Below are 27620 nucleotides of genomic sequence, written 5' to 3'. Positions count from 1 at the left end.
CCCTCTAAATTGGGCAGAGGCTAAATCCAAACCCCTTCCCGCGGCCATATTTCCGGGAAGCATGTGAGTTTCTATTTGTGCGTTGTGGATTTCGGTATTTTGTTTTTCTCATAGGACCCCAGATCAACTCCTTCGCTAACATAGACCTCACTCCCAGAGTGGCGCTTACCTGCCTGCACCAGTGAAACGTATCACCTTTTCTCTGGAAATTTCTGCATCTAGGCCGCAATGGAGAAGAGCCTGTGGCTATACGTGGGCGCCAGGCTTCCTATTTTAAGTTTGGTGTCAAGAAAACATTGCTGTGTTTTATATCCTCTGGGACCAAAGGGTAAGAGACTCACAAATGACTCAAGGCTTCATTTCCTCCTCTTAAAGAAACAGATGCCCAGGGTTCGATGTCCTCAAATGGGAATTCTCTGTAGAATAAAGAAGTAGACTTTTATTGCCTTCCACTAAAATACTGTTTTTTTAAAAACACCATGCTTCTAAGAATCACATTTCTGACGGAAATTTAAATAGATTCCTCCTCCACATGCTTATCATGGGCTCAGGGGTTTAGTATTAAAGTGCCTATTTCACTAATGTGAAAACTGACACTCAAATAGGCTAATTTGTTCAAATGTATACCATCAGCTGTTCGTGACATGAGAATTGGAATGCCCAGTCTTCTGTGCCCTTGTGCCCTGATCTGAGGTCATACCCACTCACGGTAAAAAAAAATATATATATATGCTCCACTCACCACCTCCTAAGCTTGAGCATTCCAATTAGGCAAAGAGCTAACATGTATTTTGAGATAACATCCCTTTCAAGTGAAATAGCCCCTCCCCAGTTGCCAGAGGCATATCCTTCATGACACAGGAAGGTACCACTATGCTTTGAAACCTACTGGTGTGGCCAGGAGAATGATGCCCTCCTCAAGGATGTCCACAAAGATGTCCGTGAGTATATTAATTTATAGGGCAAAGGGGAATTAAGGTTGCTAATCATCTGACCATAAAATAGGGAGATTATCCTGGATTATCCGGGTGGGCCCAGTATAATCGCAAGGGCCCTTATAAGTGGAAGAGGGAGGAAGAAGAGAGTCAGAGAAAAAAAGAACTGATAGTGGAAGCAGAGGCAGAGAGAGATTTGAAGATGCTGTGTTCCTGTCTTTGAAGGTGGAGGATGGGCATCACAAGACAATAAATGTGGGCAGACTCTAGAAGCTGGAAAAGCAAGGAGATAGGTTTTTCCCTAGGGCTTCCAGAAAGGGACACAGCCCTACTGATTTTAGCCCACTGAGACCAATGTGAGATGTTTTACCTACAGAACTGTAAGAAAATTTTTTTTTTTTTTTGTGGCACGCGGGCCTCTCACTGTTGTGGCCTCTCCCGTTGCGGAGCACAGGCTCCAGACATGCAGGCTCAGCGGCCATGGCTCACGGGCCCAGCTACTCTGCGGCATGTGGGATCTTTCCGGACCGGGGCACGAACCCATGTCCCCTGCATCGGCAGGAGGACTCTCAACCACTGCACCACCAGGGAAGCCCAGAAAATAAATCTGTATTGTCTTAAGCCATGAATTTTGTGGCCATGTATCATAGCAGCAATAGGAAACTAATGCAGTAGGTATCTGGTTACTGCTGTGATTTAATCTCCTCCTTGAAGAATTTTATGAAAGTATCCAGAGTCTAAGCCCATTCATTGCAGGAGAAACACTCTGGCTGAGAAAGACCTGACCCCAGCACCTCTCCAAGGTATCATCAAGATCAGAACAGCGCAATGATGTTCAGTAGCTAGCTTTCAGACAGAGCCGTGGTCCAGTGTAGGACACACTCATAGCAAGATGAAATAAAGGGCTCTCAACATCACGAGGGATTGACATTTAAATCCTGACATCTGACAAAGATACATCCATACCAGAAAGTCTCAGCCAACCCACACAGCCCTGGTCCTGGCCGCAGCTGGAAAAGTTGCCCTGATGATAAACTTGAAGCAATAGTAAGTGTGCATTGCCTGTCTCCTCCGGCTCCAGGTCAAGGGTAACAACACGACACAGCAGGCCCCCCACATCTGCGTCTTCTGCATCTGCAGATTCAACCAACTGTGGATGGAAAATATTCAGGAAAAAAATTCCAGAAAGCCCCCAGAAGCAGAACTTAAATTTTGCTATGCACAGGCGACTATTTACATAACATTTATGTTGTATTAGGTATTATAAGTAATCTAGAGATGATTTAAAATATATGGGAGAATGTGTGTAGGTGATATGCAAATACTACACCATTTCATATAAGGGACTTGAGCATCCTCGGATTTGCGTATCCATGGGGGTCCTGGAATCATTCTCCAGGTATGCAGAGGGATGACTGCACTGGTACAGAGTCGGACAGACACGTGCTTATGCCCTTCGTCTTGGGATACCTGGACTCTATAGAAGAAGACTGAATCACAGGCAGCATGGATGTGCCTTAGTAATTGCATCCATGACAGAATCTTTACATCCTAAGGATTTCTTGGTTCTGAGTACAAGGTCAAGGCCCCTGCAGAAATGTGGTCAGTGTTTTCAGCAATGCCCCAGTGCAATAGCTGTTCAACGATCTTCTCCAGAGTCCTAGGTTTCTGGAGTTATCTTAAAGGCTACTTGGGAGGCCCCTGTAACCAGAGCTATTTCACTGAAATCTGTCATATCTTTGGGTTCCACAAAAGATTTTGTGCACGAAAAGGTTCATTTGGAGGGAAAGGGAGAAAAAGAAAACATGAATACACTGCTTTATAGAAAAGAACTTGTGCTGTTGGAATCCTGGAATCCAATCTGAGACCCAGAGAAGGAGGTTGACACACCCAAGGTCAAAGGCTACATAGTGACAGAGCAGGTATCAGGAAGGGAGATTTTTTTTTTTTTTTTTTTGCGGTACGCGGGCCTCTCACTGTTGTGGCCTCTCCCACTGCAGAGCACAGGCTCCGGACGCGCAGGCTCAGTGGCCATGGCTCACGGGCCCAGCCGCTCCGCGGCATGTGGGATCTTCCTGGACCGGGGCACGAACCCGTGTCCCCTGCATCGGCAGGCGGACTCTCAACCACTGCGCCATCAGGGAAGCCCAGGAAGGGAGATTTTTTTAAACTTAAGTGAAGAGAACAGTATAATGAACTCTATTATATCAAACAGTTTCAATATTATCAAATCATGGCTAACTCTGTTGTATTCACATGCTCACTTCTCACTTGTTACTCAGATTATTTTAAACCAAATCCCAGATATCATCACTGTATCAGTTAATATTCCTGTTTGAATCTCCAAAAGGCAAGGACTGGGAAGGGAATTTTGAAGGCTGACTCTGTATTCTCTTTGCTCCCTCAGCCTCCCCTCAAGAGGATCAGCACAGCTGAAGGATGATCTACAACCTGTAAATATTAGTAGGTAAAAACCACAAGCACCATGGGTCCAAAACTTGGTGCATGTCAGACTCCCTGGGTTATTTTTAAAATGTTCCCAGCGATTCTGATTCAGGAAGTCAGGAAGAGGCTCAGGAATGTGCGTTTTAGCAAGCATATTCTGGATAATTCTGGTGGAGATGCTTTCCAAACCACACTGGGAGAAACTCTGAATCTGAACTTTTGTGACAGGAGTCATTGGTTGCCTCCAAAAGTGATGTTCCCTCTCCTGTTTACTAACTTACTAATGTTCAAATAATTAGTTTAGGTATGGTCATGTGACACACCCTTGGCCAACGAAACAGAAAGGAAAGTCTGTTGTATTTCTGGAGACATTCTCCTTACTCTTCAGAGGAGATACAAGACTGCAAATCTTGTGTCTTCAGATGTCTTCCTGCCTCTCGACATTGTCATATGGGGCCTGATGCTTAGAGCTTCTGCAGCCAGTTTGAAACAATGAAGGGGAACATTAACCAGCACACTAAATTCAGGTAGAGAGTAAGATAAAAAGGGCTAATGAATTACTTACTCAACCTTGGAAGTGCCCTGCCTCTGGATTTCCTGCCAGGAGAAATGATGGACCTAGTATTGTTGTTTTCTTGTGTTGGGTTATCTGTTACTTGCAACCAAAAGCATCGTGAAAAGGCTGTCAACTGTGAGGTTGAGAAGCTTTCATTTGGTCCATACTAGACCTAAGGCTCTAAAACCACAAAGCAAATCAAAGATTCTTTGCCAGTGGAGTCTCCTGGAAAACAAAAGGCAAATCAGTGCCTAGGAAACACCCCCAGGTCTGTCCACCGAGTACTGCTCTGTTCTGTGTTTGCAGCTTCCTTTACACTCTGTTGTGGCAATGATATTTTTCTTTGGCTGAGAGGTGGCAAGCCACATGAAAATGGGAAGCCAAACGAGGAACCCGTGTCCAAATTTGCCTGATACATAAATAACCATGAACTAATCAAATATTCACTGAGCACTATTCCAAGTGCCCATGCGGGTGTAAAAGTGCATAAGACAGGACCCTGCCTGGGCAGACAGACTCACGCTGGAGGGGCAAGAAGCAGGAGGATGGGACCAAGAACACCAGCAGACACCAGGTGCTGTCGGCCTTCGGAGCAGGAAGAACCGAGGGTACAGCATGTGTATTAGGAGATGTTATTCAGGAGACTGAAAGGAACCTTCATTCTATCCAATTCTATTCATTCTAACTATGTGACTTGCTTCTGCCCCACTGGACCATGGGCACCTCCCTGAACTGCCAATGCCATAACTTCATACGTGAAGAAACCTGGGAAACAAGGCCAGAGACTGGAAACATGCAAGGCCGGCTGGTTAACTGGTAGGGAGTATGTGACGCTGAAGGACAGAGGTCAAACTCTCCCTAAACAAAGAACACACTAGCTCCCTGCCGGAAGTGTGAGTCTACATGGAAGTTCACATATCTGCCTTGTTTATGGGCACCCAAATGGAAGGTTGGTTACAGCACATTGTCTTCAGAGAATCATAGGGCGTCCGCCCAGGACACCCATACGTGGCCAGACAGCACAAACTCTCCTGGACTCAAGAGGTTTCATTCAGTCTTTCAAAATCACGTATTGAGTATCTACTGCATTCCTGGGCCTGTGCAATGTCAGATGCCTCGTGGTCCCTTGCCCACTTCTACAGATGGTTCATGGAATGGCCACCACATGACAGAAACATAAAAGCAATATTTCAATCAGCCTCAGAAGAGACATGGGGAGATTTTCCAGAAGAGGGAATACTTAAGCTGACTTTTATAGGGTAAGGAGGTGTTACCATAGTAAGGTTTCTCATATGAGGGTATTTTTTTAAATAGTTATACATTTGAAGCATATGGGGAAGAAGTTCTGATTAGCACATCAAACCCATAACTTCACAGACATTACCTAAAACAAAAGTAATATATTGAAATAAAAATGAACCGATGTAAAGAAAAATAATAAGTAGATAATAATACAGTGGTATACAGATATGGTAAAACTCTTGAAAGTGGTTACAGGGTGGTACACATTGATGAAACACTGAGCCAAAAAAAGGGGAAATGGACGTGGAGAAGAGAAACAGAATGTTCTGGGGAGTGGGAATGAAACCTCTTCTTGAGTATAACCAGTAACTGGTTGTGATAAGGAAGCATACGACTAAGCCATTCAACAAGTATTTCTTGGGCACCTACAATGTGTTAGCTACTTCCAGGTGCTGGGAGATAGGGGTGAACAGAAGAGACAAAATATCTGCCCTCGTGGAGAATACTTTCTAGGTAAGTATTAACGGCCACCTACCTTAATTACCCAATGAGAGGCGAAGACAATTAGGGCTGTGAGCTGTTTTAACTCTTTAATGCTCGTGTGCTGCCTCTTGAACCAGACTGTCAGCTCAAGGGCAGGACAGCAAGCCTTCCCCGTGCCCACCTGACAGCTGTGCTGACTCTCAGCCCAGTGCTCATCGCTCTCCTGGCAGGAGTCTCTCCTCCGGGGCCCGCCTTCCCCAGCCCTCCCTACCTCCCTGTTACCTGAAGCCCTTCTTCTCCAATGTGGCAGCGTCTCAGGGCTTCACCCAACCCCCAGAAACCCGAGCCGATAGGGCCTTTTTGCCTAGAAGATTATCCTGTCATCTGCCAGCTATGAAGGGTGACAAAATACCACCCACAAGACAGCCTGCACTCTGCTGTCCCTACTTAATTATCAGATCAGTTAAACCAAAAGGCAATTTAAAAACTCTTTTAGGGCTTCCCTGGTGGCGCAGTGGTTGAGAGTCCGCCTGCCGATGCAGCGGACGCGGGTTCGTGCCCCGGTCCGGGAAGATCCCACATGCCGCGGAGCGGCTGGGCCCGTGAGCCATGGCCGCTGAGCCTGCGCGTCCGGAGCCTGTGCTCCGCAACGGGAGAGGCCCCAACAGAGAGAGGCCCGCGTACCGCAAAACAACCCAAAAAACAAAAAACTTTTTAAAATGACCACTCTAATATTAGCTAACATTTGTGAGCATTTGCTGCAGAGCCAGCACTCTGCTAGGCGGCTTCCATCCCTCCTCTGACTTAATCCTCACATGAGCCTATGCGGTGGGCACTGCTGTTGTCCTTAGCAGACAAAGGAGAAAACAGACTTGGAGTGGTGAAGCCCCTTACCCAGGGTCGCACCAACCAAGCAGAGGTAGCTGCACCCACAGGCTGCGTGTCTACGAACCCAAACTCCTAACCGGTCCACAGGGACAAAGGACTAACTTCAGCTTATTTTTATATACTCTGAACACATCAGCAGACGAATGTGCCATGAGGAACCCAGGACCAGTGCCCGCCTCTAGCATGTGAGTTCAGCTCTCACACTAATAAGATCCACTTCGCTAGTGACTTCTGGGGATTTTTTTTTTTTTTTTAAGAAGGAATCACTGCTTTGGGCTTCTGAGCTAAGTTCTCACATTCCATGAATGGCTGTCCAAGCAGGGAGGTACGTTCCTGAATCGCAACCCAGCAAAATGTAGTTGTAAGGGCAAAGAGAAATGCTGGTAGGCGGGGTTCAGGCCTTCAAAATATTCAGCCATTGCCTCCACCCACGCTAAGATGAAATGTCAGCCTGAACCCAAAATATACACAGAAAATGCGTGGGGCAGTTCCCGTGACTTCTGAGTCTCATCCAGGATTTCTAGCCGCGGCCTTGGAATTTTCCTTGAGTGCACACGAAGCCTTCTTCACACAAGGGCCCGCACCGCTTGAACGTGTACTCGGCTGAACCTGTATTTGATCTTGACCTCGTCCTAATTTTAAGTAAGTCTGACCAAATACAAAGCAAGCTCCGCCGGCTGTACCCTCTTCCTGAACAGAAAAACAGTGTTCTCTAGGAGTCGGAGTCAGATGTCTGTGTCCCATCCGACACGATGGTGGAAAGTAAAGTACTTGATGAAACAACCACAGTCTAACAGGCTCCCAGGTGATGCCAAGGCTGCTGGTCTAAAGAACCACACCTTGAGTAGCACAGCCCTAGAGCAGCAGCTCTCCAGGGGCAGTTTTGCCCAGCAGGGGACATTTGGCAGTCTCTGGGGGCATTTTTGATTGTCACGACTTGGGGGATGCTACTGGCATCCACCCTACTATGTGCGGGACAGCCGTCCCCAACAATTACCCAGCCCAAAATGCCAATAGTGTTGAGGATCGGAAACCCTGCCTAGAGCACCTAGCTTGACCTTATGTAGGAGGCCCTCAGTCTGAGTGAATGAAGAAATGAATGAATGTGTGATTTTGTTATTGTGTTACTGAACTAACCTGGCCAGTAGATTTGTATTCCTCTTTTGAGGGAAGCACCAAACAGACACACCCTCTATCTGCTGGACAACACAGAATCAGTCTACAAACATTTGTTGAGGACCTACTATGTGTAGCCCATTGTGCTGAAGACTAGGACCAGCGCAGACCCTGCCGTCAGAGGCCTCGCCCTCAAACGGAGACAGACGTCTTTTGGGTGCTTGCCTGTGCCAGCCCCGAGCTAGCACTTCCCTCACACTATCACACAGTCCTCCGGAGGTAGGTGCTGACTTGTACACACTTTACAGATGAGGAAACTGAGGCCTCAAGCAAGTAAGTAACTGGACCGATGTCCTACAGTGAATAAGTGACAAATTTGAACCCAGATCTGTCCAGCTGAAAACACCCAACCTCTTCTGCAAAGTGTGAAATCCTATACGAACTATAATACATTTGCTTCTGTCTTAAAATTGTGGTCAGGTAACAGAAAGAACTCTCAATTCTTGGGCAGGGCCGGGGGCGGGGGTACCCCCGGGGAGTTGGAGGGTTGAGAAGGCTTCACAGGCACTACATTCGCCTGAGCCTCTATGGTCTCATGAACCAGAGTGTGGTTCCCCAGAGGATGGAGAAGTAGGGGGCGCGGCAAGGCAGGCAGAGGGGTCACCCAAGGACAAGGGTGTCTGAGTCTGGCCAGCATCTCTCAGCCATGCTAGAGTTCCTTCTGCTAATGCCTTTAAAGTCTGGGCCTGCCTCTGCGTTTCCACATTTCTCCAGTTCTTATACCAGAGGAAAAGGAACATAGAAGAGAAGACATAAAACGCCCTTCGTTAGACTTGCGAGCCAGTGGCTTTTCAGGACTCCCAGGAAGAAGCAGGGAAGTGTAACGCTGTCCCATTGGGGTCAGTCATAGTTCCCGAGTGCAAAATGCAAAGGGGGTTTCTGAAAAGCAAAAATGCCGCCGCTCCCAGGTGAGGCCATCTCTACAGAATAATTTCTCTCCGCCGAAGATCAAATATGAACCACAGAACACGTACAAACAGCGACTCAGCAGGGAGCCTGGTGGTTTCTAACATAAGCTTCCCATCTTCGTGCAAAAGCAAAACTAGACCCTGCAGTGATCATCAAGAGTGTTTTATCTCCCAAGGATTCATGGCCCAACTGTTTGTAAAGAAACCTGAAACAGACTGCAGTATCGTCTGAGAGTTCCCTCAGCAAGCTGCTCACATAGACACACTGGGCTAGAAGGAGGTGAACTCAAGTTTCAGCAGAACCTTCTCCTGAGTTAACTCTAATCAGACTTCCCTCCCCACCAGTATATGCACACGCCCCAAATCCTGGTGAATTAGAGAATCCGCAGCTCTTGTCCAACCAGCTCCTCATAATGGTTTTCCTGCAATCCTACTGCGAACGGTACTGGCCACAATCAAAGGGAAGCCAGGGTCAGCAGAGTGCAGGGGCTGCAGTTTAACTCATTTCGCAAAATAGCTGGAGGAAGCCTGCACATGCAACTTCCTTGGATACAACCCAAGGACAAGATTACTTTAGACCACTACCACCACCTCCAGAAAACGATCTATAACGCCAGTTCATACCAGGCCCACCTGGGGTGCTCGCTGGGTACAGGAAAGGTGATGGCTGCTCACTAGAATGGCAGCGGATTTGCTGGAAAGAGCACTGGTCTCGAGGCCAGAAGGACTGCGTTCAATACGAGTCAGACCAGTGGCCCCCTGACAGGCTGTGTGGCCTTCCGGAAGTCACACACCCTCTCGAGGTCTCAAGTTTCTCACCTGTAAAATGAGGAGCCTGAAGATCCTTCTGGTTCAGTTATTTCAGGACTACGAATGCCTGAGCCAGACGTGGGTGGTACCTGTCTCAAAGGATGAGCATCCCCGCTACCAGGCCTCAGGAGCCAGGGACTCTGCCCCAGACATCCTTCAAAGGTGGCCCTGAAAGGCAGTCTGGCCTAAACTGAGACCTCAAGCCCAAGCTTGGCACTCTCCCCTCATCCAAATCCTCACTTTCTGACAACTCTGGCCACTCCCACTTAAATACCAGCCGCTTGGTCACCTGCCAGGAGGGGGTCTCCTTCACCAGCTACTGTGCTGTAGCATCTGGAAGTCAGGTGGCCAGACAACTTTCATCCCTGCCCCTTCCTCTAGGAGTCTGGGATGGGCTAGCAGCTCAAAACATCTTACTAAGTAGTCGGGCAGTTTGACCCATAAGACACACTCAGAGCTTGCGTTCCGCTGGTGCAGCCTCCGCTGGGCTCACCCACACAGGCGCTCCATCCCTGCCACAAATGTTAGGTTTCAGCCTCTTTGCAGCCATTCTTGGCAAGAGGTTAACCACAAAGCCCTAGCTTCCCCAAGGGAGAGAAGGCATTCCCCACGTGTGCCTGATGGCTTGACCTTGCATCAAATACAATGTTGCAACACCGAGGGCCACTCCAGGGGGGAGGATGTCAGCCACAGTTCGAGAGGTAGCTTTAATGGGCAATGACACCTTCCAAAGAATCCAGGGGAGATGCAAATGAACTTCAGCAAATTTCAAGGAGTCCTTGTGTCAAAGCACAAATGTTTACCCTTCCCCCTCCCCATATCCTCAAGTCCATTCTTTAGTAGGTCTGTGTCTAGCTGTGACAAAGTGAGAGAGTGGCATGGACATATATACACTACCAAACGTAAAATAGATAGCTAGTGGGAAGCAGCCGCATAGCACAGGGGGATCAGCTCGGTGCTTTGTGACCACCTAGAGGGGTGGGATAGGGAGGGTGGGAGGGAGGGAGACACAAGAGGGAAGAGATATGGGAACATATGTATATGTATAACTGATTCACTTTGTTATAAAGCAGAAACTAACACACCATTGTAAAGCAGTTATACTCCAATAAGGATGTAAAAAATAAAAAAGCACAAATGTTTACCAGTAACTTGCCTGAATCATAGCATTATTATCATTCAAATGATGATAGTAGTAAAAACAGCAGTAAGAACAAAAATTACCCCTGATTAAGTCCTTACTGCATGCCAGACAGGCACTCGGCTAAGCTTTTAACACACATTATTTTTATGTGATCTCCCTAATATCTGTCCGTAGTGTAGCATTATACACATTTTACAGGTGAGGAAACTGAGGCTTAGAGTAGCTAAGGAATTTGCTCGAGGTTGGAGAGCCTAATGGCAGATTCAGAAGTTAGACCTGGCCATCTGCCTCCTGGAGTACCACCTGACCCGGTTTTCCCAGACAGAAAGCCTCCAACAGAGAGTGAGTTGAGATGAATTATTCAGCAAAGGCTCACGGAGCGCCCACTGTGTGCCATGCAGAGTATCGGGTGCTGGGTAACCGAGAGCCGCATCTGCAAGTCTGACCTTCCCAAAGAAACAAGATCCTGACTTCTTCTTTTGGCCAGAGGCCGACACCCACTTTCTATAGAGGTGACCATCACCATGTGTCCCACCAAACATTTCTAGACGGGGAATTCATGCTCATGACACCCACCTCCTGATCTAGTGTCAGAGGACACTGCGGCACAGGGAGGGGAAGGAAGTGCAGTCGCTTGGCAAAGGCGTGAAGGCGCACAGCGAGTGGCGGGAACCAGTGAACCACCTGACCCCTCCAGAGGGAGGATGCCGAGCACCGGGCTGGGAGTCAGCAAACCGCACGCGTCACTCCTCCGCAGTGCCTGCCCACCGACTGCCCACCTGCCGATTCACCCCAACCCTCTATCCAAGGGAGGAGGGGTGCCCAGTGTCCTAGCTCCTCCCTAAGGGGGAGACCTTGGCTTGCCTTCTAAGCACCTGGCCTGGCTGCACACCTGCTGGGGGCCTGAGCCCGCTATGGGGATGGAGCTGCCTTCAGGAGCCCCCGCAGCTCAGGGACCTTGTCTACAGCTCTGCCATCACAGCTCCTGGCTATGGAAAGCTGGCTCGTGCAGGGTACTCTGTATCTTGCCTCCTCTAATCACCTTTAACCTTCCTTTAAGCCCCAGGAGACATCATTGGCCATCTATCCGTGAAGAAGCTGAGGCTTGGAGAAGTGACCCAATCACCCAACAAGGCCCAAGAGCGGGCGATCAGGATTTGAACTCCAGGACCTAACGCTCCCCTCCCTCCAGCCTGGTTTCACCCTCAGCCTCATGTCTGGTGCCTCCTCCCCCCCCCCCCCCCCCCGTCCTCCATGCCCATGTCTCGGGGCCCTGCTTCCCTCCACCTACGGGTGCTCCTGGCCTGAGGACTCAGTGCTGACCGTGTCCGCTGCACACTGCGATCCTCTCTCTGCGCACCCCGCCCACTCCCAGGGCGCAGGTGCACTCCTGCGCCCTGGGAGTGAGGTTTTTCTTCCCAGACACCCTCTGACCACCTTACAAAAGGAAAAGGCATTAAAAGCCTCAGTAATCAGACCCCTTACAGTGCCTTCCCTGGAAACAAAGAAGCCCTTGCACGGTCTACCTCTGATTCAGCAGGCTGCTAAAATATTTAACACCTGACGACTTAACATGCTTGAGAAGAAAGGGGAGGCCGAGATGCAGCTAGCTGGGGCCTCTGACCTTGCACACCCCACGGTGAGCTTCTTTCCCACCCTGCCAGTTTCTTGGGACAAGATCGGTACAGAGACGGCAATTGGCAAACACTTCTCTGCTGTGGGCCCATGTCAGCTCCCTCCCAGCCCAGATGGGCACCCTTACAGGTGTGGCCAGTGGGGATGGGTAGGCACAGAGAGCTCTAGATTAAGTGTTTGGAGCCAGTTGACCGGGTTCCCCGGGCCTCCTTACCAGGCCTGTGTGTGAGGTTGCACTGGCTGAGCCAAGGCCTCCGCTCGGCCCGGTGGTGAACATCCTTGGTTCAGGTGCCAGACAGACGCCTTCCGCTCATCCGTGTCGCCAGGCGCTTGAGCCACGAATACAGCCCAGTCTCCGCTCTGCAGGCACAGCTACCTGACTTGCCCACTGGCAGAGCCAAGGGGTGGCCAGGAGGAACCCAGCGCTCACTGAGCACCACCAGGCATCTGAGCTCTGCAAGGGCTCCACACAGAACCTCTCGGAATCCATGCTGCTGACGGGCACGGTTCACCTCTTATGTACACATGAAGGAACTATGTCTTCAGGTTGGGCTGTCCCATGCAGAGCCCGCTACCCCACGTGGCTATTTCAATTTCAGTTTTAATGAATCAAAGTTAAATAAAATTCACAGTTCAGTTCCTCCCTAACCCTAAACCACATCACCCTGAAACCGGCCAGATTTTCGAGTGGCCTCATTTCAGGTGTGTAGTAGGCACACGTGGCTAGTGGCTGCCATACTGGATAGCGGAGATATAGAACATTTCCGTCATCGTAGAAAGCTCCAGTGGACAGAATGTCTTAGAGGATAACCTCCCCAAGATTCCTTCTGGCTAATAAGTTACTGATCAGGGATCCAAACATGGATTTGGTGTCTGAGGAATTCTCCAGAAGAGAGGTTCCAGCCCCAGCCCTAACTCTCATTAAACCACTGGTCTTGAGCAAGCCATGTCACCTGTCCCAGCCTCCCCTTCCTCCTTTGCACAAGTGGTACCTACTAAGGGTTAAGGTGAGGTGGAAATAAGATGCTAGATGTGGGCGTACTTTGGCCCAGAAGGAGGAATAAGTGAAAGGGAACTTACACTGAGTACTTATTTTGTGTTGGGCGCTCTAAATAAAGTGGCTCCTTTAATCCTAGGTATTATATACCCCCACTTTACAGGTGGGTAAACAGTTTCATCAAAGGTGATGCCCCCAAGGTCACACAGAACTAGAACTCGGCCTGGAACTTATCTGTAGACCTCCAGGCCTATGCTGGTCTCACACAATAGAACTCAATTCTACAGTCTTCTCTCTAAAGCCCAGAAGCAGGTTTGGGGCGGTGTGGCTGGGAAGAATGGCTCCATATCCTGGGGCAGGTCCTCGGTTCAGCTCAGGCATCAAGGGGAAACATCGTCAGGGGCCAGATTCTGATTCCGGTTCTGCTGTCAGGTAGCTCCCTCATCCCATCCCTATTCCGAGTCTCGACAAGAATGCGCCCAAGTTTCCTTCCAGATATCCAGCTAGAGTCTAAAATACCCATTTCTCAGTCACACCTACCGAAACGAACCTGCATCCTGGTCTAAAACAGTGGCGGTAATGAGAGGTTCCAGGAAGAGAAGCGGATGAGTTTGGACACATTCATTTGGAAAATCACCACCTTGCCCTGAAACTGGCCTGGGATTCTTAAGCGGCTCTTCCTGCATCAGATCCAGATGTGGCATAGCGGAGGCCTCAGGGCTGAGGGGCTCAGAAACCCAGAAGGGCTAGACCAAAGTAGTGGCATTCCCGTCACAGGCACCTGGAGGGAGGGAACAAGCCCCTTGCCTTCAGGGCGGCTGCCACCTTTGGTGTGGGTGCCTCATAATCCAGCTTTCCAAAGTGACTTGGCATTATTCCCAAGGGCAGATTCACCTCTAAAAAAATTTGTTTTAATTATGGAACACAAAAGCTTCAGAACATAAAGCCTACATTTTTTTTTTTTTTTTTTTTTTTTGCGGTACGCAGGCCTCTCACTGTTGTGGCCTCTCCCGTTGCGGAGCACAGGCTCTGGACGCGCAGGCTCAGCAGCCATGGCTCACAGGCCCAGCCACTCCACAGCATGTGGGATCTTCCCAGATCGGGGCACGAACCCATGTCCCCTGCATTGGCAGGCGGACTTTCAACTACGGCGCCACCAGGGAAGCCCGAAGCCTACATTTTTAAAGGTCCTTTGACTTTTACATTACGATGGTTCACAATGATTGAAGCTGTGGATCGTCATGTAAATCCGCGTCATCTGTAGAGTCGTTAGTCCTGAGGTACTTTTGAACCACGTAACAAGCTCCTGTGAGCCGAGCAGGGTTAGCAGAGCTCACATATGACAGAAGCAGAGGCATAGAGAGGTCAACCGGATGGAGAAAGACTCATCCAGCCTCATGTCTCCCATTCCTGTGGGGTCTGTTACTATATCATTTGGAGACCTTGGGTATTTTCTTTGTTTGCTTAATTCCCAGGATGTTTTTGAATAAAGACGTTTAAAATGATAATAGTGGTTACCATTTGTATTTTACACTTACCGTATATCAGGCATTATACTATGTGGCTTTGGAAACATTCCATTTTCATCTTAATTCCAACCCTAACAGGGAAGTATTATTTTTCCCATTTTATAGATATGGAAACAGGATTGAAAAGTTAAGCATTTTCTCCAAGGCATCACACAGCCAGTAAGAGATCTCTGGGATATAAACCCTCCGTCTTACTCCATTGTCTCCCTTTTGGGAAGAAAATTGCTCCGAGGGAAAGAAGTGTCAGCATTGTAGCTCTGTAACAGCCCTGTAATAGCCCAATACTTCCCAAAAGGAAGTTTAAAATAATCCAAGCAATGTAATCGAAAATCAAACCCAGAAGGATGGGGGTGGGGATGGAGATCTGTCATCCTGGTTTTATCTGCTAAGAGACCTAGGCTTGGTAGCTTCTTTTCTTTTCCTTAATTTATACGGCTGTAGCCCTCCTCAAAATCTTATTCTGAAACTCAAAAACATGGTGTCACAGCTGGTAATTTTAGAAGGAGGAGGAGAGAGAAGGAAGAAACAGACCCAGTGGGAGGAAGGGCAGGAAGTCGCTCCAGCCCTGCCTTTAAGTCCAGCCAGGGCTTCCTGGACAAGATGCCGGCTGCCCCTCGCTGCTTCCTCCTTCTACCCCTCAACGCCTCAACCCAACTGCCCTTTGTGGTTTAGCCTAGGTGTACGCAAAGACCCAAAGCACCTGGGAATAATTTAATTCTCTCAAATGTACTAGTAATTGAAAAGGATACCTTTCCAACCATTTCCCCAAATGGAAAAAAAAAGAGACCCCTTTAAATAAATATTCAGGAAAAACAAGCTTGGTGATGTCCACGATGGATTCAGAACTACACATCTGACCATCAGTGGTGTGAAAGCAAAATGCCAAATTCTAGACTTTCCATCCACTGAAGACAGTCGTTGTATATAGAAATCCACAGCCAAGCCGTCTGTCAACAGACTCCTATTTCTTGGAGTTGGGTGTACGTGTACCCCTTGGGTGGAGGTGAGCAAAGCCACAAGATACCCACAGCACATCCACCAGCAGGGCCAATTTGACGTCAAAAGATGGGAAATTAAGCAGCAAAATATTTGTGCTCCTGGCATCTACCTGGATATGAGATTGGGTTATTAAACTATCCTGTCACCAAGACAGAAAAGAGACATTTCTTAGATATTGAATCTGATCTGTGATATCAGCCCCATTCAAGTTAGCAGAATCTCAAAATTCAATAGATTCAAAGAAGCACGTCACCTGATAACCAAGAGAGTAGAAAATATGGTTTTGACTTGCTTTGCTCTTCTCGTGGCAACTCAAAGCATTATTTTTATGTTGAAATACAATACGATACGGTACACAATAAAAGATACACATAAAGTTTTACAATAAAACAAGATCTCAAAATTTTTTAACTTGAAGCAGATCGCTGTGGGCTACCTAGTAGGGGGTAAGAAAGAGTTCGCTCTCTTCAGCCATGAAGACATTTTAGCAGACAAGGAAGTCAGCCCTGGAAAAGAAAGATGGCCGGGCTGGAACCTCAACCTCAAGAAGACGAACAGTTACCACTCAGTTCACTGCAGGAGAAAAGCCTGTCCCACAGAACTGTAATAGGAAACCTAACCCCTACCAGGGGCTGGAGTGCACTGGAATTGCATTTGATCAGTTATCTCAGCCTTCACTGCAACTCAGCGAGGCAAGTATAGTTGTGACCTCCCCATTCTACAGACTGGCAAACCGAAGTTAGGTATGTAACCTGTAAGGTGCACAGCTGGGTGTGAATCCGAACTTCACCACCACCCTAGCTTCTAGCAGTGTCTGCCTCAGTGTGGCCACCCAACCTCCCCAAGACCGCTGCCAAAATTCACCTTCACGTGCAACACCTCCTGTTCCCAGGACGCGCACCTCTCACCTTGGCCAGACTTTCTCTGAGGCCTGCCCAGGTCCACGGCACAACTCTCTCCTGGTGAAAGGTCCACTGGAGCTCCTGAGCCTACCCCCAAGGCAAAGGAGCATTCCCTACGTTTGTGTTACAGTAGGAATGATGTTGCTGGGTTGAGAGATGAGGGTCACCATGGGAAGGCTTGGCCTTTGGGATCATTCGATAATGTGAGAGCTCTGTGAGGAGCTGGGGTGCTCCAGGGGGCAGCTACTCACCATGTGGAACTGTTGAGGGCTTGGAGTGTGGCCGGTCCAAACTGAGATGCACTGTGGGTACAAAATACAACCCAGCTTGCAAAGACTTCATATGAAAGCAAGAATGTAGGATATCAGATTAATAATTTATATATTGATTGCATGTTGAAATGATAATATTTGTGTTATATTGGGTTACATAAAATGTATTATTGAAATTAATTTTACCTGTTTCTATTCAGTTTTGAATGTGGCTACCAGAAAATTTAGGATTACGTTTATGGCTTACATTCTATTTCTTTTTTTTTTAACATCTTTATTGGAGTATAATTGCTTTACAATGGTGTGTTAGTTTCTGCTGTATAACAAAGTGAATCAGCTATACATAAACATATATCCCCATATCCCCTCCCTCTTGCGCCTCCCTCCCACCCGCCCTGTCCCACCCCTCTAGGTGGTCACAAAGCACTGAGCTGATCTCCCTGTGCTATGTTATGTTCTATTTCTATTGGACAGAGCTGGTCTATACCTTCCAGAGACCTTTGACTGTCTACTAAGAGACAGAGGTCACCCCACCTGGCAAGCTGGAGGGGAGGGCCCATTCAGAATTCTTTCTGGAAATCCTCAGCCAATGGGAGAGTGGCAGCCCTTTTTCCTAAGAACCCAAAGCACAGGAAAGGTCGGCCCTTTTCCATCCTCATTTCCTTCAAGGACCAGGGCAAAGCAGGTTCTGGAGCCCAGTGATCTAAATAGAAGTAGACCATGGACCACAAATGCAAGCCCAGAATGCAAAAGCTACATAGGTAATTTTAAAAGGTTGATAGCCGCATTAAAAACAAGAAAAAAATGTGAAATTAATTTCAGTAACATATTCTAACCAAGTACATCCTAAATATTATCATTTTAACATATAACAATATAAAAATGATTAACGATGTATTTTGTATTCTTTTTTTTTGGCCGCACTGCACGGCTTGTGGGATCCGAGTTCAAAGCGCAGAGTCCTAACCACTGGACCGCCAGGGAATTCCGTGTGTTCTTTTCTTCACACTAATTCTTCAACCTCTGGGGTGTGTTTTACCCTTACAGCACAGCTTCATTCACATGTGACCAGTGGCCGCCAAATTGGACAGCACAGCTCAAGAATCTAAAAGTCTACCACCCAGCAAATCCTCAACCAGAGCCAATCGCACAGAACACCCATTATAATGTAAATGTCTCCTGCTCTGTAAACCGTGATAAGTCACAACTTCAGCCACTAAGATTTACGTTTGCAAAGAGTTCTGACGGCAGCAGAAAAAAAGGACTCAGAATTTAAACAGGAGAAAACAGTGGATGACGCGACGCTAACATAATAAACACCAGTCATCGTTAGTTGGTGTGGTTGCGGATTCTTCTCCTTTTCTTTATACTTTTCTATACCTTACGAAGTTTCTGATATTAATTTAGAAATTATAATTTAAAAATTTTAAGTGATTAAAACAAAGAGCCATGAAATACTTATTGAACTACTACTATATGCCTGGTCCTGAGATCTTCTTGTTCTCCAAGAAGGTGATAAAACATCCAGGGACTGAAGAAGGAGCTAATATGACATTTATGGGGAGGGGAGGGGAGGGGAGGATTTTCCAGTCAGACATTTTTTCCTACGCTTTAACTGGGAATGTCAAAAATACATACGAGCCGGGGCTGCAGGGAATTTTGTGCTAAGTCAGCAGTGGAGACAAGTGTCGAACGCAGATTAAAACTGCATCTGTCTTGGCAGCAGCGTCCGTATCTCATTGGCCCAGAGTTATAAGAGTCGCTCTCGAAGGGCAGGAAAGGCAGCTGGGTGTCGGTGGAAGTGCTCAGACTCGAAAAACAGGTGATCATGCATTCTTTCAGCATGTGTAGAATAGGCAATAGATCATTTACAAAATGCCTGCAGCTGTTTGGTGGCTACACTGGCCAGCCACAGGTACTAATTTAAAGGCCAACCCCGCTCCGCTTCACACAAGCGTGTGCCTGCACACACATACACATACACGCACACATCCCCATGGAGAGCTCTGGAATAGCCAAAGATCGAAGGATGCTGCACAGCTTGGTCAGAACGTGTCTTTGCCACAGTATCTCCCTCTCCCCCAAAGGATGAAATCTCCCAGATGCTGCTGTTGCATCTCACTCAGGAAAAGAACAGGCAGGTATGCTGCAAAGCATCAAGGTCTGGGATTCACAGACGCATCTATCATTTGTCCTCCTCTAATCTTGAGAGGGGTGTGACTGCTGCTGGTGATTAGACATTCCTGCTTGAGATTAAAGCAAAGTTGAGCCCATTTGCCTCAAAAAGTAATGAACTAGATTAGGAGGTGTCGGGCTCAGGGGGTTGGGAGTCGTGAGGTGTGCTGTCTAAGGGGCGCAGGGTTTCTTTGGCGGCGGGGGGGTGGATGACCATGTTCTAAAATTGACTGTAGGGATAATTACACAACTCTGTGAATATATTAAAAGCCACTGAATTGTACACCTTAAATGAGCAAATTATATGCTTTGTGAATTACATCTCAATAAAGCTGTTAAGGAAAACAAAGATAAGCTCAGATATGAAAGCAACTCACTCAATTCCTTTCACAGCAACGGAGCTTGTAGTTATCTTAGCCACTGCTTTACCTGTATAAAGAACGGGAGTGACTAGGTGTTTCTTTCTTAGATAAAGACTCATATATTAGCAGTACCCTCCTTTGCAAAACATCCAGCACGTCTCTGCCAAAGGCACGTTTCATGGTTCTCCAAAGGCTGCTACCTTTTCACTGACCTTTCTGCTCCGCCCGCACTTCGGGTCTCGTCTGAAATGACCTCGCCCGTGACATCTGGAGCATCCTCCTCAGAAACCGAAGGTAAGGTGGATGGGCTGGGCCCAGAGCTCTTTCTGGGATAAGGTAAAAGAAGCAAGAAATATTTAAAAAGGCATTCTTCTCCATGTCCTATTGAAAAGCCCATTTCCCAATTAAAGCTTTAAGTGTCTACTTCACCAAAATCTCTGGAAAAAATTAGCTTCAGGCAGCAAATGGCTTTGAGATGCTTTGGGATCATTTAGGTCTCTCTGCATAACTCTGCATAAATAAATCCAGATTCAAAAGCAGATGTATTTTGACTCCAGAAAAACTTCTGACTGACCATAACCTATGACCTTAGAGTGCACTGCCAGCCTGTAAACATTTCACGCTTTGCGAACAGTTTCAGTTAGAAGAATTAAAAGAACACAAGGCAAGGAATAAGACACGTTAAACAGACACAGCTCCCATGCCTCCAAAGCACTTCTCACGTTTTTCAGAATCACAGCACATCCAGAGATTGTGAGCAGGTAAATTTCAACAATTAGATATGGAAAATTAACCTTCTTCTAACCACCCATCTCTTTGATTGACTTTTTAAAACCAAGTGGGAACCACTTTTGAAGCTGACCCCATATTCCCATAGGAATTTATTCTTGGAAGTACCTCTCGGCGTCGAGCGCTTCTGGATCCAGGCTTTGCAGCTTCAGGTCCCGGATCTCATCAGGTTCCGCAGGTGAGGAGACAGGCACCTTCCCATCGCCAGCAGGAGTGGGGGGCTCAGGCCTGGGCTGCCCCTCAGCCTGCGGGTACCCGGCCGGGCTGTCCCCGCTCGGGGCGGCTGCAGCCTCCATCCTCAGAGCCCCTTCAGAGCAGCTGGGGTCCCCAAGGCTTCCTGGCAGAGCTGAGGCACAAGCAGCACCAGAGAACATTCTCGTAGTACCTGCTTCAGGCAGGTGGGCAGACACGCGTGCCCCGGTCTCAGCTGTGCTCACAGTGACGTCATCCTCTGCTTCCCTAGCAGCTTCTGCTCCCAAGCCGGGCTCCAGGGGAGTATCCACCACTTGCCCAGCTGGTGGCTCCAGGGTGCTCTGGGTGCCCAGGGCGTTCTGTGTTTCCGAGATCCCAGCAGCACCTTCATGCCTCCTCTCACCCCTAAGTGTGTCTGGGGTACAGGCCTCACTGATGGCCTCGGCCACAGTCGGAACGTTCCCATGGGGAGAAGATGCTCCCTGGGCAGAGGTGGGCACCGACATGTCACCCAGAGCCCCTGGGTGAGAAAAGCCCTGGGCACCATCTTCTCTGGGTTGACTGTCTCGGCTAGATGTCTCCTGGTGCTGTTTTCCAGGAGGAATTCTGTCGTCTTGAACTGCGTCCCCTTCTCCATGGCTCTGGGGAGCCACCTGCAAGTCAGCATCGGGAATCTCTGGAGAAGTCACCTGTGAAGACAGACCCGAAGCTGCTTCCTGCCGGCCGCTTTCCTGCTGTGAGCGGGCCTGGCTCCCAAGCCCCGGCCAGCCTTCCCCAGACCCCTCTGGCTTCTTGCTTTCTGTCAGCATCTGTGGAGGCCCACTCATTTCCTTCCCCACACTGGCACCTGGCAGGCTCTGCTCTGCAGCTGGCCGTGCCGGCCCCGGCAGCTTTTCTGGAGCTGGATCCTGGGGACCCAGACGAGAAATCTCAGCCTCTACAGTCAGCTCTTGCTTCTTCTCCTTTGACTGTATCCAGAGTCCGGCAGGAGTGGTGGGGAGAGGCGCGATGGCCACTCCTTGAGTCCCATCTGGAAGCTTCTCTGGGCTTGGCGTGGCGAGGTCCTTGCCCATCACACTCTTCCCAGCTCCTGCCTTTTCTCCCAGTGTGCTCTGGGGCCGATCGGCGGTCAGGGCTCCAAGCACAGACTTCTCAAAGATCTTGGTGATGTGCTCTCTGAAGTCAGGGAGCCCAGCGATCATACTGGTCTGCCTGGAGCTTGCGCCTACACCAGCTGAGGCTCCCTTCCTGGGATCCTTGGAAGGGTCTACCATCCTCTGCCCACTGCGCTCTCTCTCCCTTGCTGCATCACCTGCTGTGCTCTCCTCACCGGCAAGGTGTGCCGAAAGTTCACTGGGCTTGCCACTTGCCCCGGGAGTCCTTGAGCCTTTCTGTTCCCCTGTGGTCTGCTTTCCCTTGGCCAGAAGTGGCACCCTGTCCAGGTAGGGCACGGAGTCCACAGGCCCCTCAGAGGTCCCAGCTTGGGGGCTTCCGCTGCTGGCTGGCACGGCGGAGGTTTCCTCACCTGCAGCTCCTGGTTGCCAGAGGGAGGCAGGGGAGCCACACGGTACCTTCGCGGAGGAGGCATTTTCCAAGACAAGCAGGGGCTCCCGTGTGGGACAAGGGCTTTCACCAGGAGCTCCGAGGCCTTGAGGTGAAACAGTTTTCACGCCACTGTCTTCTGCCCCTTTCCTGGCAGCACGCTCCACATGCAGGTAAGGAGTGTCAGGGGCAGCCTCTTCTGGTGGCCTGGACGACAGGAGCCTCTTTGAGTCAGGGACAGCCTGGGCTGCAGAAATATCCACCACGCTCCTGGGAATCCCACCCAGCTCTCTGGCTGGCAGCAAGGCATCCTGGCAGCTGGCGGAGGGCTGCTCAGCTTGGCAGGGCTCACCTAGGGCACAGGTAGAAGCTTCCTCCCCAGGGGAGGGGCACTGCTCTGTTGGGAGGAAGCCACCACTCCGAGCAGCTTCTCCTGGCTCCCCCGGAGCACATTGTGTCCGCAGGTCTCCTCCGTCAGCGTTCCCACCAATCTCAGCAGTCCCACCACCCGCACCTTGATCCTCGGCTGATGGGAAACTTTCAAGAAGCTTTTGGGGCTCTGCCTCTGTGGCAGTGGGATGCTCCATTTCCTTGTGTGGGGCTAACCCCGATTGCTGCCTGCCCTCCTGGGTTTCATCACCGGCCTCTCTCTCTGGGGCCTCCTGGGTGGGTGTGACTCTGGGGCCGGCAGGTGCTGGAGCTGGTGGGCAGCGAGCTGCCTTCAGGAGAGCTACTGAATCAGGCCGACAAGGCGGGGCCCCCACTGTGTTCCCACTTGCCTTCTCTGTCTCACCCAAGTCCTGGAGCGGGGGCCAAGCGTCAGCTGCTTCCGAAATGCCTGCATCCCCGAGACATGCCTCTTCATGCTGGCTGCCAGCTTTCCGCCCATCAACCAGCTCCTGCTGGGACTTGTTTGGCCCCTGTCCAGCACAGCAACTTTCCTTTCTGCTCAAGCTACATGCAAGAGAAGAGTCTTGTAAGGTGTCTGCTGCAGGAGGTGGGCCGCTGGACAGCTGACTGCCACTGCATTCCGCCTCCTGCCCGTTCCCCCCTAGCGCAGGCAACTCCGGTCTCTCTGGTGCTGACAACTCCAACTGCTCTGTCGTACGATTCTCCGGAACTGTGTGCCCGGGAGGTGAACGTGGAGCATCAGACGGACTGCCCTTGGGGAGCTCACTGTGGAGTTCTGATTCAGAGGCCTGTTCCTTTGCTCCATGAGCGGGCAAGCTCACATCTTCCCGAGGTTCCACAGGTATGTGGATTTGGGGAGAATCTGCACCCAGGTTCTTAAACTCTGCATCACCTGGGTAAGTCTCTTTCTCGCTTTCGCACTGTTGGGACAGCTCCCTGAGCATTTCAGAGGTGGATGCTTCTGGGTCCGTTTGGGACTGCTGGAGACGGTTCTCGGAATACAGTGAGGGCCTCTCGGTTGCAGCCACTCGTATCCCGCTGTCCCCCGGGCAGGACAGGGTTTCCTGCTGACCTAGCTCCAGGCTGAGGGTCGTGAGCCCACAGTCCACTGCCAAGTTCTCCTCCTCAGGGGGAGGTGGCCCATCGGTGTGGACTTCCTGTCCAGCTGCATCACGCCCCAGCCCACGGGCGTGGGGTGGTGTCACCAAGCACTCCGCATCACAGCTGCCCGGCCTCTGCGCAGATGGGTGGCTCCTCGTCTTTATTTCAGATTTGCCCTCCGCCTCCTGGGCTTTGGGGACGACCTCTGTAGCAGGAGTTGACAGGAAATCCGATTTCTCTGATTCTAAAGCAGGAAGAGGGTCCATTCTTCCCAATGCCCCCACATCCTGAAAGGTGTCAGGATACTTGGTCTGCAGTCCTGGCCCCTCCCAGACAGCTCCCTCGGGAAAAACGTGTTTACTGGCTCCATCCGGCCCAGAGGGGGGGATGGGATCCTGCTCGGGAAGCTGGTGCAGTGAAGCAGATGCATGGACCACTTGGGCTTCTCCCATCATCCCACAGGCTGCCGAGCTCCAAGCTGCATCTTCTGATGGAGAGCCGGGCCTGTCCACGCGCCCGGGGGCCTCCCTTCTGAGTGGCTGTGCTGAGGCCATGCTGGGAAGGCTGTTGCTCTCCACATCGCCAGTTAGCTGTGAAACCTCATCCTTTTCCCCCTTTGGGTCAGGCTTGCAGCCACAGGCTTCGGGTTGCTCTCCCTGAAGGTTCCCAGGATCTGCACCCTCGGGGGGCTCTGGGGCTGCCTCCTGTCCTCTAGGGTCGGCCCCAGGTTGTCTGCTTTCCGCAGCCACAGCTGGACCCTCGGGGGCTTTGCCTTCATCCTTTGGCCCCAGTGACCTTCTGGCATTTTCATCTGAGGCAGCGGGAGGGGGAAGAGGCAGAAGCCCTTGCTGGACCTCGTGGCTTTGCTCCCTATTCCAGAGCTCTTCCCTCTCCTCCGGGGGTGAAGGGATAGGAACCTCTCCGGGGCCGCCTTCGGGACCCGCTCCCTCTCCTCCGCGGTCTGATGCGTGCTTCTCCTGTCCTGCCAACCCTGCTTCTGCCCGCTCTGTAGCCAGATCTGTAGGAACAGGCCTCTCAGCACCGGAAGTCATCTCTCTGGGCTGTTCTGCAGCAGCAGAGGCCCGAGCAGCTGCCTGTGAAGTGAGGCTTGAAGCTGGGTCCGTTTCCTCAGTCGCCGCGTGTGGGGCGGGCTCGGGGCTCACAAGCAGGCCCCCCTCGGGCTGGTCACCTGCCGTCACACAGACGGCCTGACGGCGCTCAGCTCCTTGCCTCCCTGTCTGCGAATGACCCCGAGCATCAGGGGCATCCAGAGTCTCCTCCCAAGAGCCCTTGGCCCCAGATGCCAGGGCAGGACCCAGTGACTCCCAGGGCAGCTCTGTGGGCGGCAGATGCGCTCCCACTTGCCGCGGGCAGCTTTCCCAGGCAGCGACCTTCGCTTCTGCTCCTTGGGTCGTCCCTGGAGCACTCCTGCTGGGAGGGCTGGCCCTGAGCGCTCCCAAGTCATCGGTGAAGTCCTGAGGCGGCCCCTCCACTTGGCATTTAGGGGCTGGATCTTGTGGGGTCAGGTTCTCGGGTTCTGGGGGGGACTCTTCCAGGCCAGCTGAGCTCTCTTGGCCTGGCTGGGCTGCAGCAGGGGCCATGGGGGCTCCCCGCGCAGACTCTGGCAGGGGAAAGCCACCTGCAGCCTCTTTCCCTTGGGACTCAAAACCACCAGTCCAGCCATCGTCTCCACACAGCTGCACCGTCATGGGCTCTCGAGGAGCAGCTGCTGAAATTCCCGGCACCTGGTCAATGGAACTGGAGGAAGACAGCTTCTGCCCCGCTTCTTCCTTCGGTCCTCTCTCTCTTCCGGCGCTGGGGGCGATTGCAACCACCCTGCGCTGAGTAGAGCTGTCCATCCCAGGGACAAAGGCTGCTGGGGTGTATCCTGGGACATTTGGGGAAGGTTCCCTCTGGGGGTGTTGAGCCAGGGGACAATCTTCAGGTTCCTCTGCTGGGCTTGCCAAGCAACCTTCCGGGGCGCCCTCAGCAAAGGGCACGGAGGCCAAGGGACTCCCCTGCTCCCAGGGCTCCGGTGGGCTGGGCAGTGGAGAATCTTCGTGGCCCATGGCTTCCTGTGGGTGCTTCCTTGGCTCAGTCACCTCTGGGGACATGATGCAGGGATACCGGCTGGCAGCACCTTCAGAAGTGGAGCAGGAACCTCCATGCCCGACGCTGCCAACAATGAAAACATTTATTGTTTTATCAGTTCTCATGGATGCCAAGGACAGAGCCACAGCCCAGGCAGAATCACTGCACACCTCTCCCCACCAAAGGCCACAACACACACCAGCCTCGTGCATCTCGTCCCTCTCCATGAAGAGACACCCCCCAATCCCACCCCACCTGTAACCATGACACGTGCCCTCACTGTCTGCAAAAATTAGCACAGAAAATCTCAAACATTCAATCTGAGTCTTTCCATGCTGGTCAGTAGAGAATGCGGTAATATGGAAACTAATTCATAATTGTCTACAATGCAGGAAACTCAGAAGATTTTGAATAAATATAAACCATGGTAGAGAACTTGGATGAGCTCTCTGTAGTTTACAGAGAGGTCCTGAACACTTCTTGGGATCCTTAGATGTTCAGGAAAAAGGCAAAAATGGGCAAAGCCAAGCTTTGAAATAAAGAGCTATTCTTGCAAAAAGTTAACTCGATTCTTTACATTCAGCGGGTGGTACTGTGAGGCATAATCCCCAAATCAATTCTATTTAGCTGTGGAATTTCTGCATATGAACTACATATAAAATTCCTGGGAGCTGAATTACCTTCATACCCATATGTGTCTCAGCTTGAAATTACTTTGCTGTACAGTGTGTAAAGAAAAACTGTGAACATGCAGGAAACTTGGGGGAATATGGCTCAGAGTCATGGACTTGCTATAGATCATCAACTATCCAGTTATTGTAAAATAGCTTATCACATCCCATATTTAGACTGTGTTTCTCAATTCTATATAGTTTTAATTAGGTGTGTTTTTAAAATTTAAAAGCAATATACGGCCAAGACAAAATTTTGAAAATGTAGAAAACATGCTTGCCACCTGAAGTGTTCTGGTGAATTTCCTTTTTTTCCCACGCAACTCTTTAGGGAGTGCAACTTTTGTTATTTTTACATAGCTGTGATTCTATATACTTTTATGATTATGTATCTTTCAGTATCAAAAGAAACTGCTCAAGGCAAAGTTAACAGAAGTATGGCTTTTCTAAGGCTTTTACCATGTTCTTTGAAATTATTACAGGGAGGAAAATTTATGGCATCTTCTTGTAACTATTACATACACACACATTCACATATTCATAGACCCACAGTGTTTTGGATACAACCAGAGGAAAGATTTTATTCTACATGTCCACTACCAAAATCCTATCTTTCCATGTAGGGCAACGCATATACATTCGTTTATGAGAGATGCATATAGTGGGAAGATGAAGTACATTTCTGTTCAAATTTAGAAATATGTGTTATGGACTGAATTGTGTCCATCTAAAAATCCATATGTTGAAGTCCTAATCTATCATGTGACTGTATTTGGACACGGGGCCTTTAAGGAGGTTAATTACGGTTAAGTGAGGTCGTAAGAGGGAGGTCCTAATCCAGTAAGACTGAAGTCCTTATAAGAAGAGGAAGGGACACCAGGAGTCGCTCACATAGACAAGAAGGCCATGAGCAGATGCAGCAGGAAGGTGCCATCTGCAAGCCAAGAAGAAAGGTCTCACCAGAAACCAACCCTCTAGCCCCCTAAACTTGGAATTCCCTAACTGAAAAAATAAATTTCTGTCACTGAAGCCACCCAGTCTGTGGTCTTCTCTTATGGCAGTGTGAACAGACTAATACAATAGGTATATTGGGCATTTATTGTACTATCCTTTCAACATTTTTAAGGTTTCAAAATTTCCAAAATGAAAAGCTGGGAAAATAATAATGGATGAAATTTATTGGACATCAGTGCTTTACATGGATTATCTCATTTAGCCCTACCAATAGCCATGCAAGATGGATATTATCACTGCCATTTTGCAGATAAGAACCCCGAGAACAGAGGGGTTAAGCTTGAATCTGACAACGTTTGTGTCCCCAAAATTCAAATGTTGAAAACTAATCCCCAAGGTGATGGTATTAGG

The 27620-nt window shown here is 49.7% G+C and overlaps 1 protein-coding gene across 7 annotated transcripts in view; it reads right to left on the bottom strand.

Annotated features, from left to right (window-relative positions):
• Positions 1-27620, bottom strand: part of TACC2 (transforming acidic coiled-coil containing protein 2) — a 185729-nt gene that overhangs the window by 117870 nt on the left and 40239 nt on the right. For 3 of the 7 annotated variants that reach the window (XM_032608275.1, XM_032608274.1, XM_032608277.1), the window contains exons 4-6: positions 20356-25668; positions 19671-19784; positions 16901-16951 (exon numbers count right to left, since the gene is read on the bottom strand). In XM_032608275.1, coding sequence (XP_032464166.1) covers positions 16901-16951; positions 19671-19784; positions 20356-25668 — 5478 coding nt within the window. Of the gene's footprint in view, positions 1-169; positions 332-16900; positions 16952-19670; positions 19785-20355; positions 25669-27620 lie in introns of those variants that run through there. The other 4 variants (XM_032608276.1, XM_032608278.1, XM_032608283.1 and 1 more) reach the window with 2 other exon arrangements.

This window comes from Phocoena sinus, chromosome 16 (genome assembly GCF_008692025.1).
Source record: "Phocoena sinus isolate mPhoSin1 chromosome 16, mPhoSin1.pri, whole genome shotgun sequence".
NCBI lineage: Eukaryota > Metazoa > Chordata > Mammalia > Artiodactyla > Phocoenidae > Phocoena > Phocoena sinus.
The sequence above is the reverse complement of the archived record's forward strand: the minus strand, read 5'-3'. Positions and strand labels throughout refer to the sequence as shown.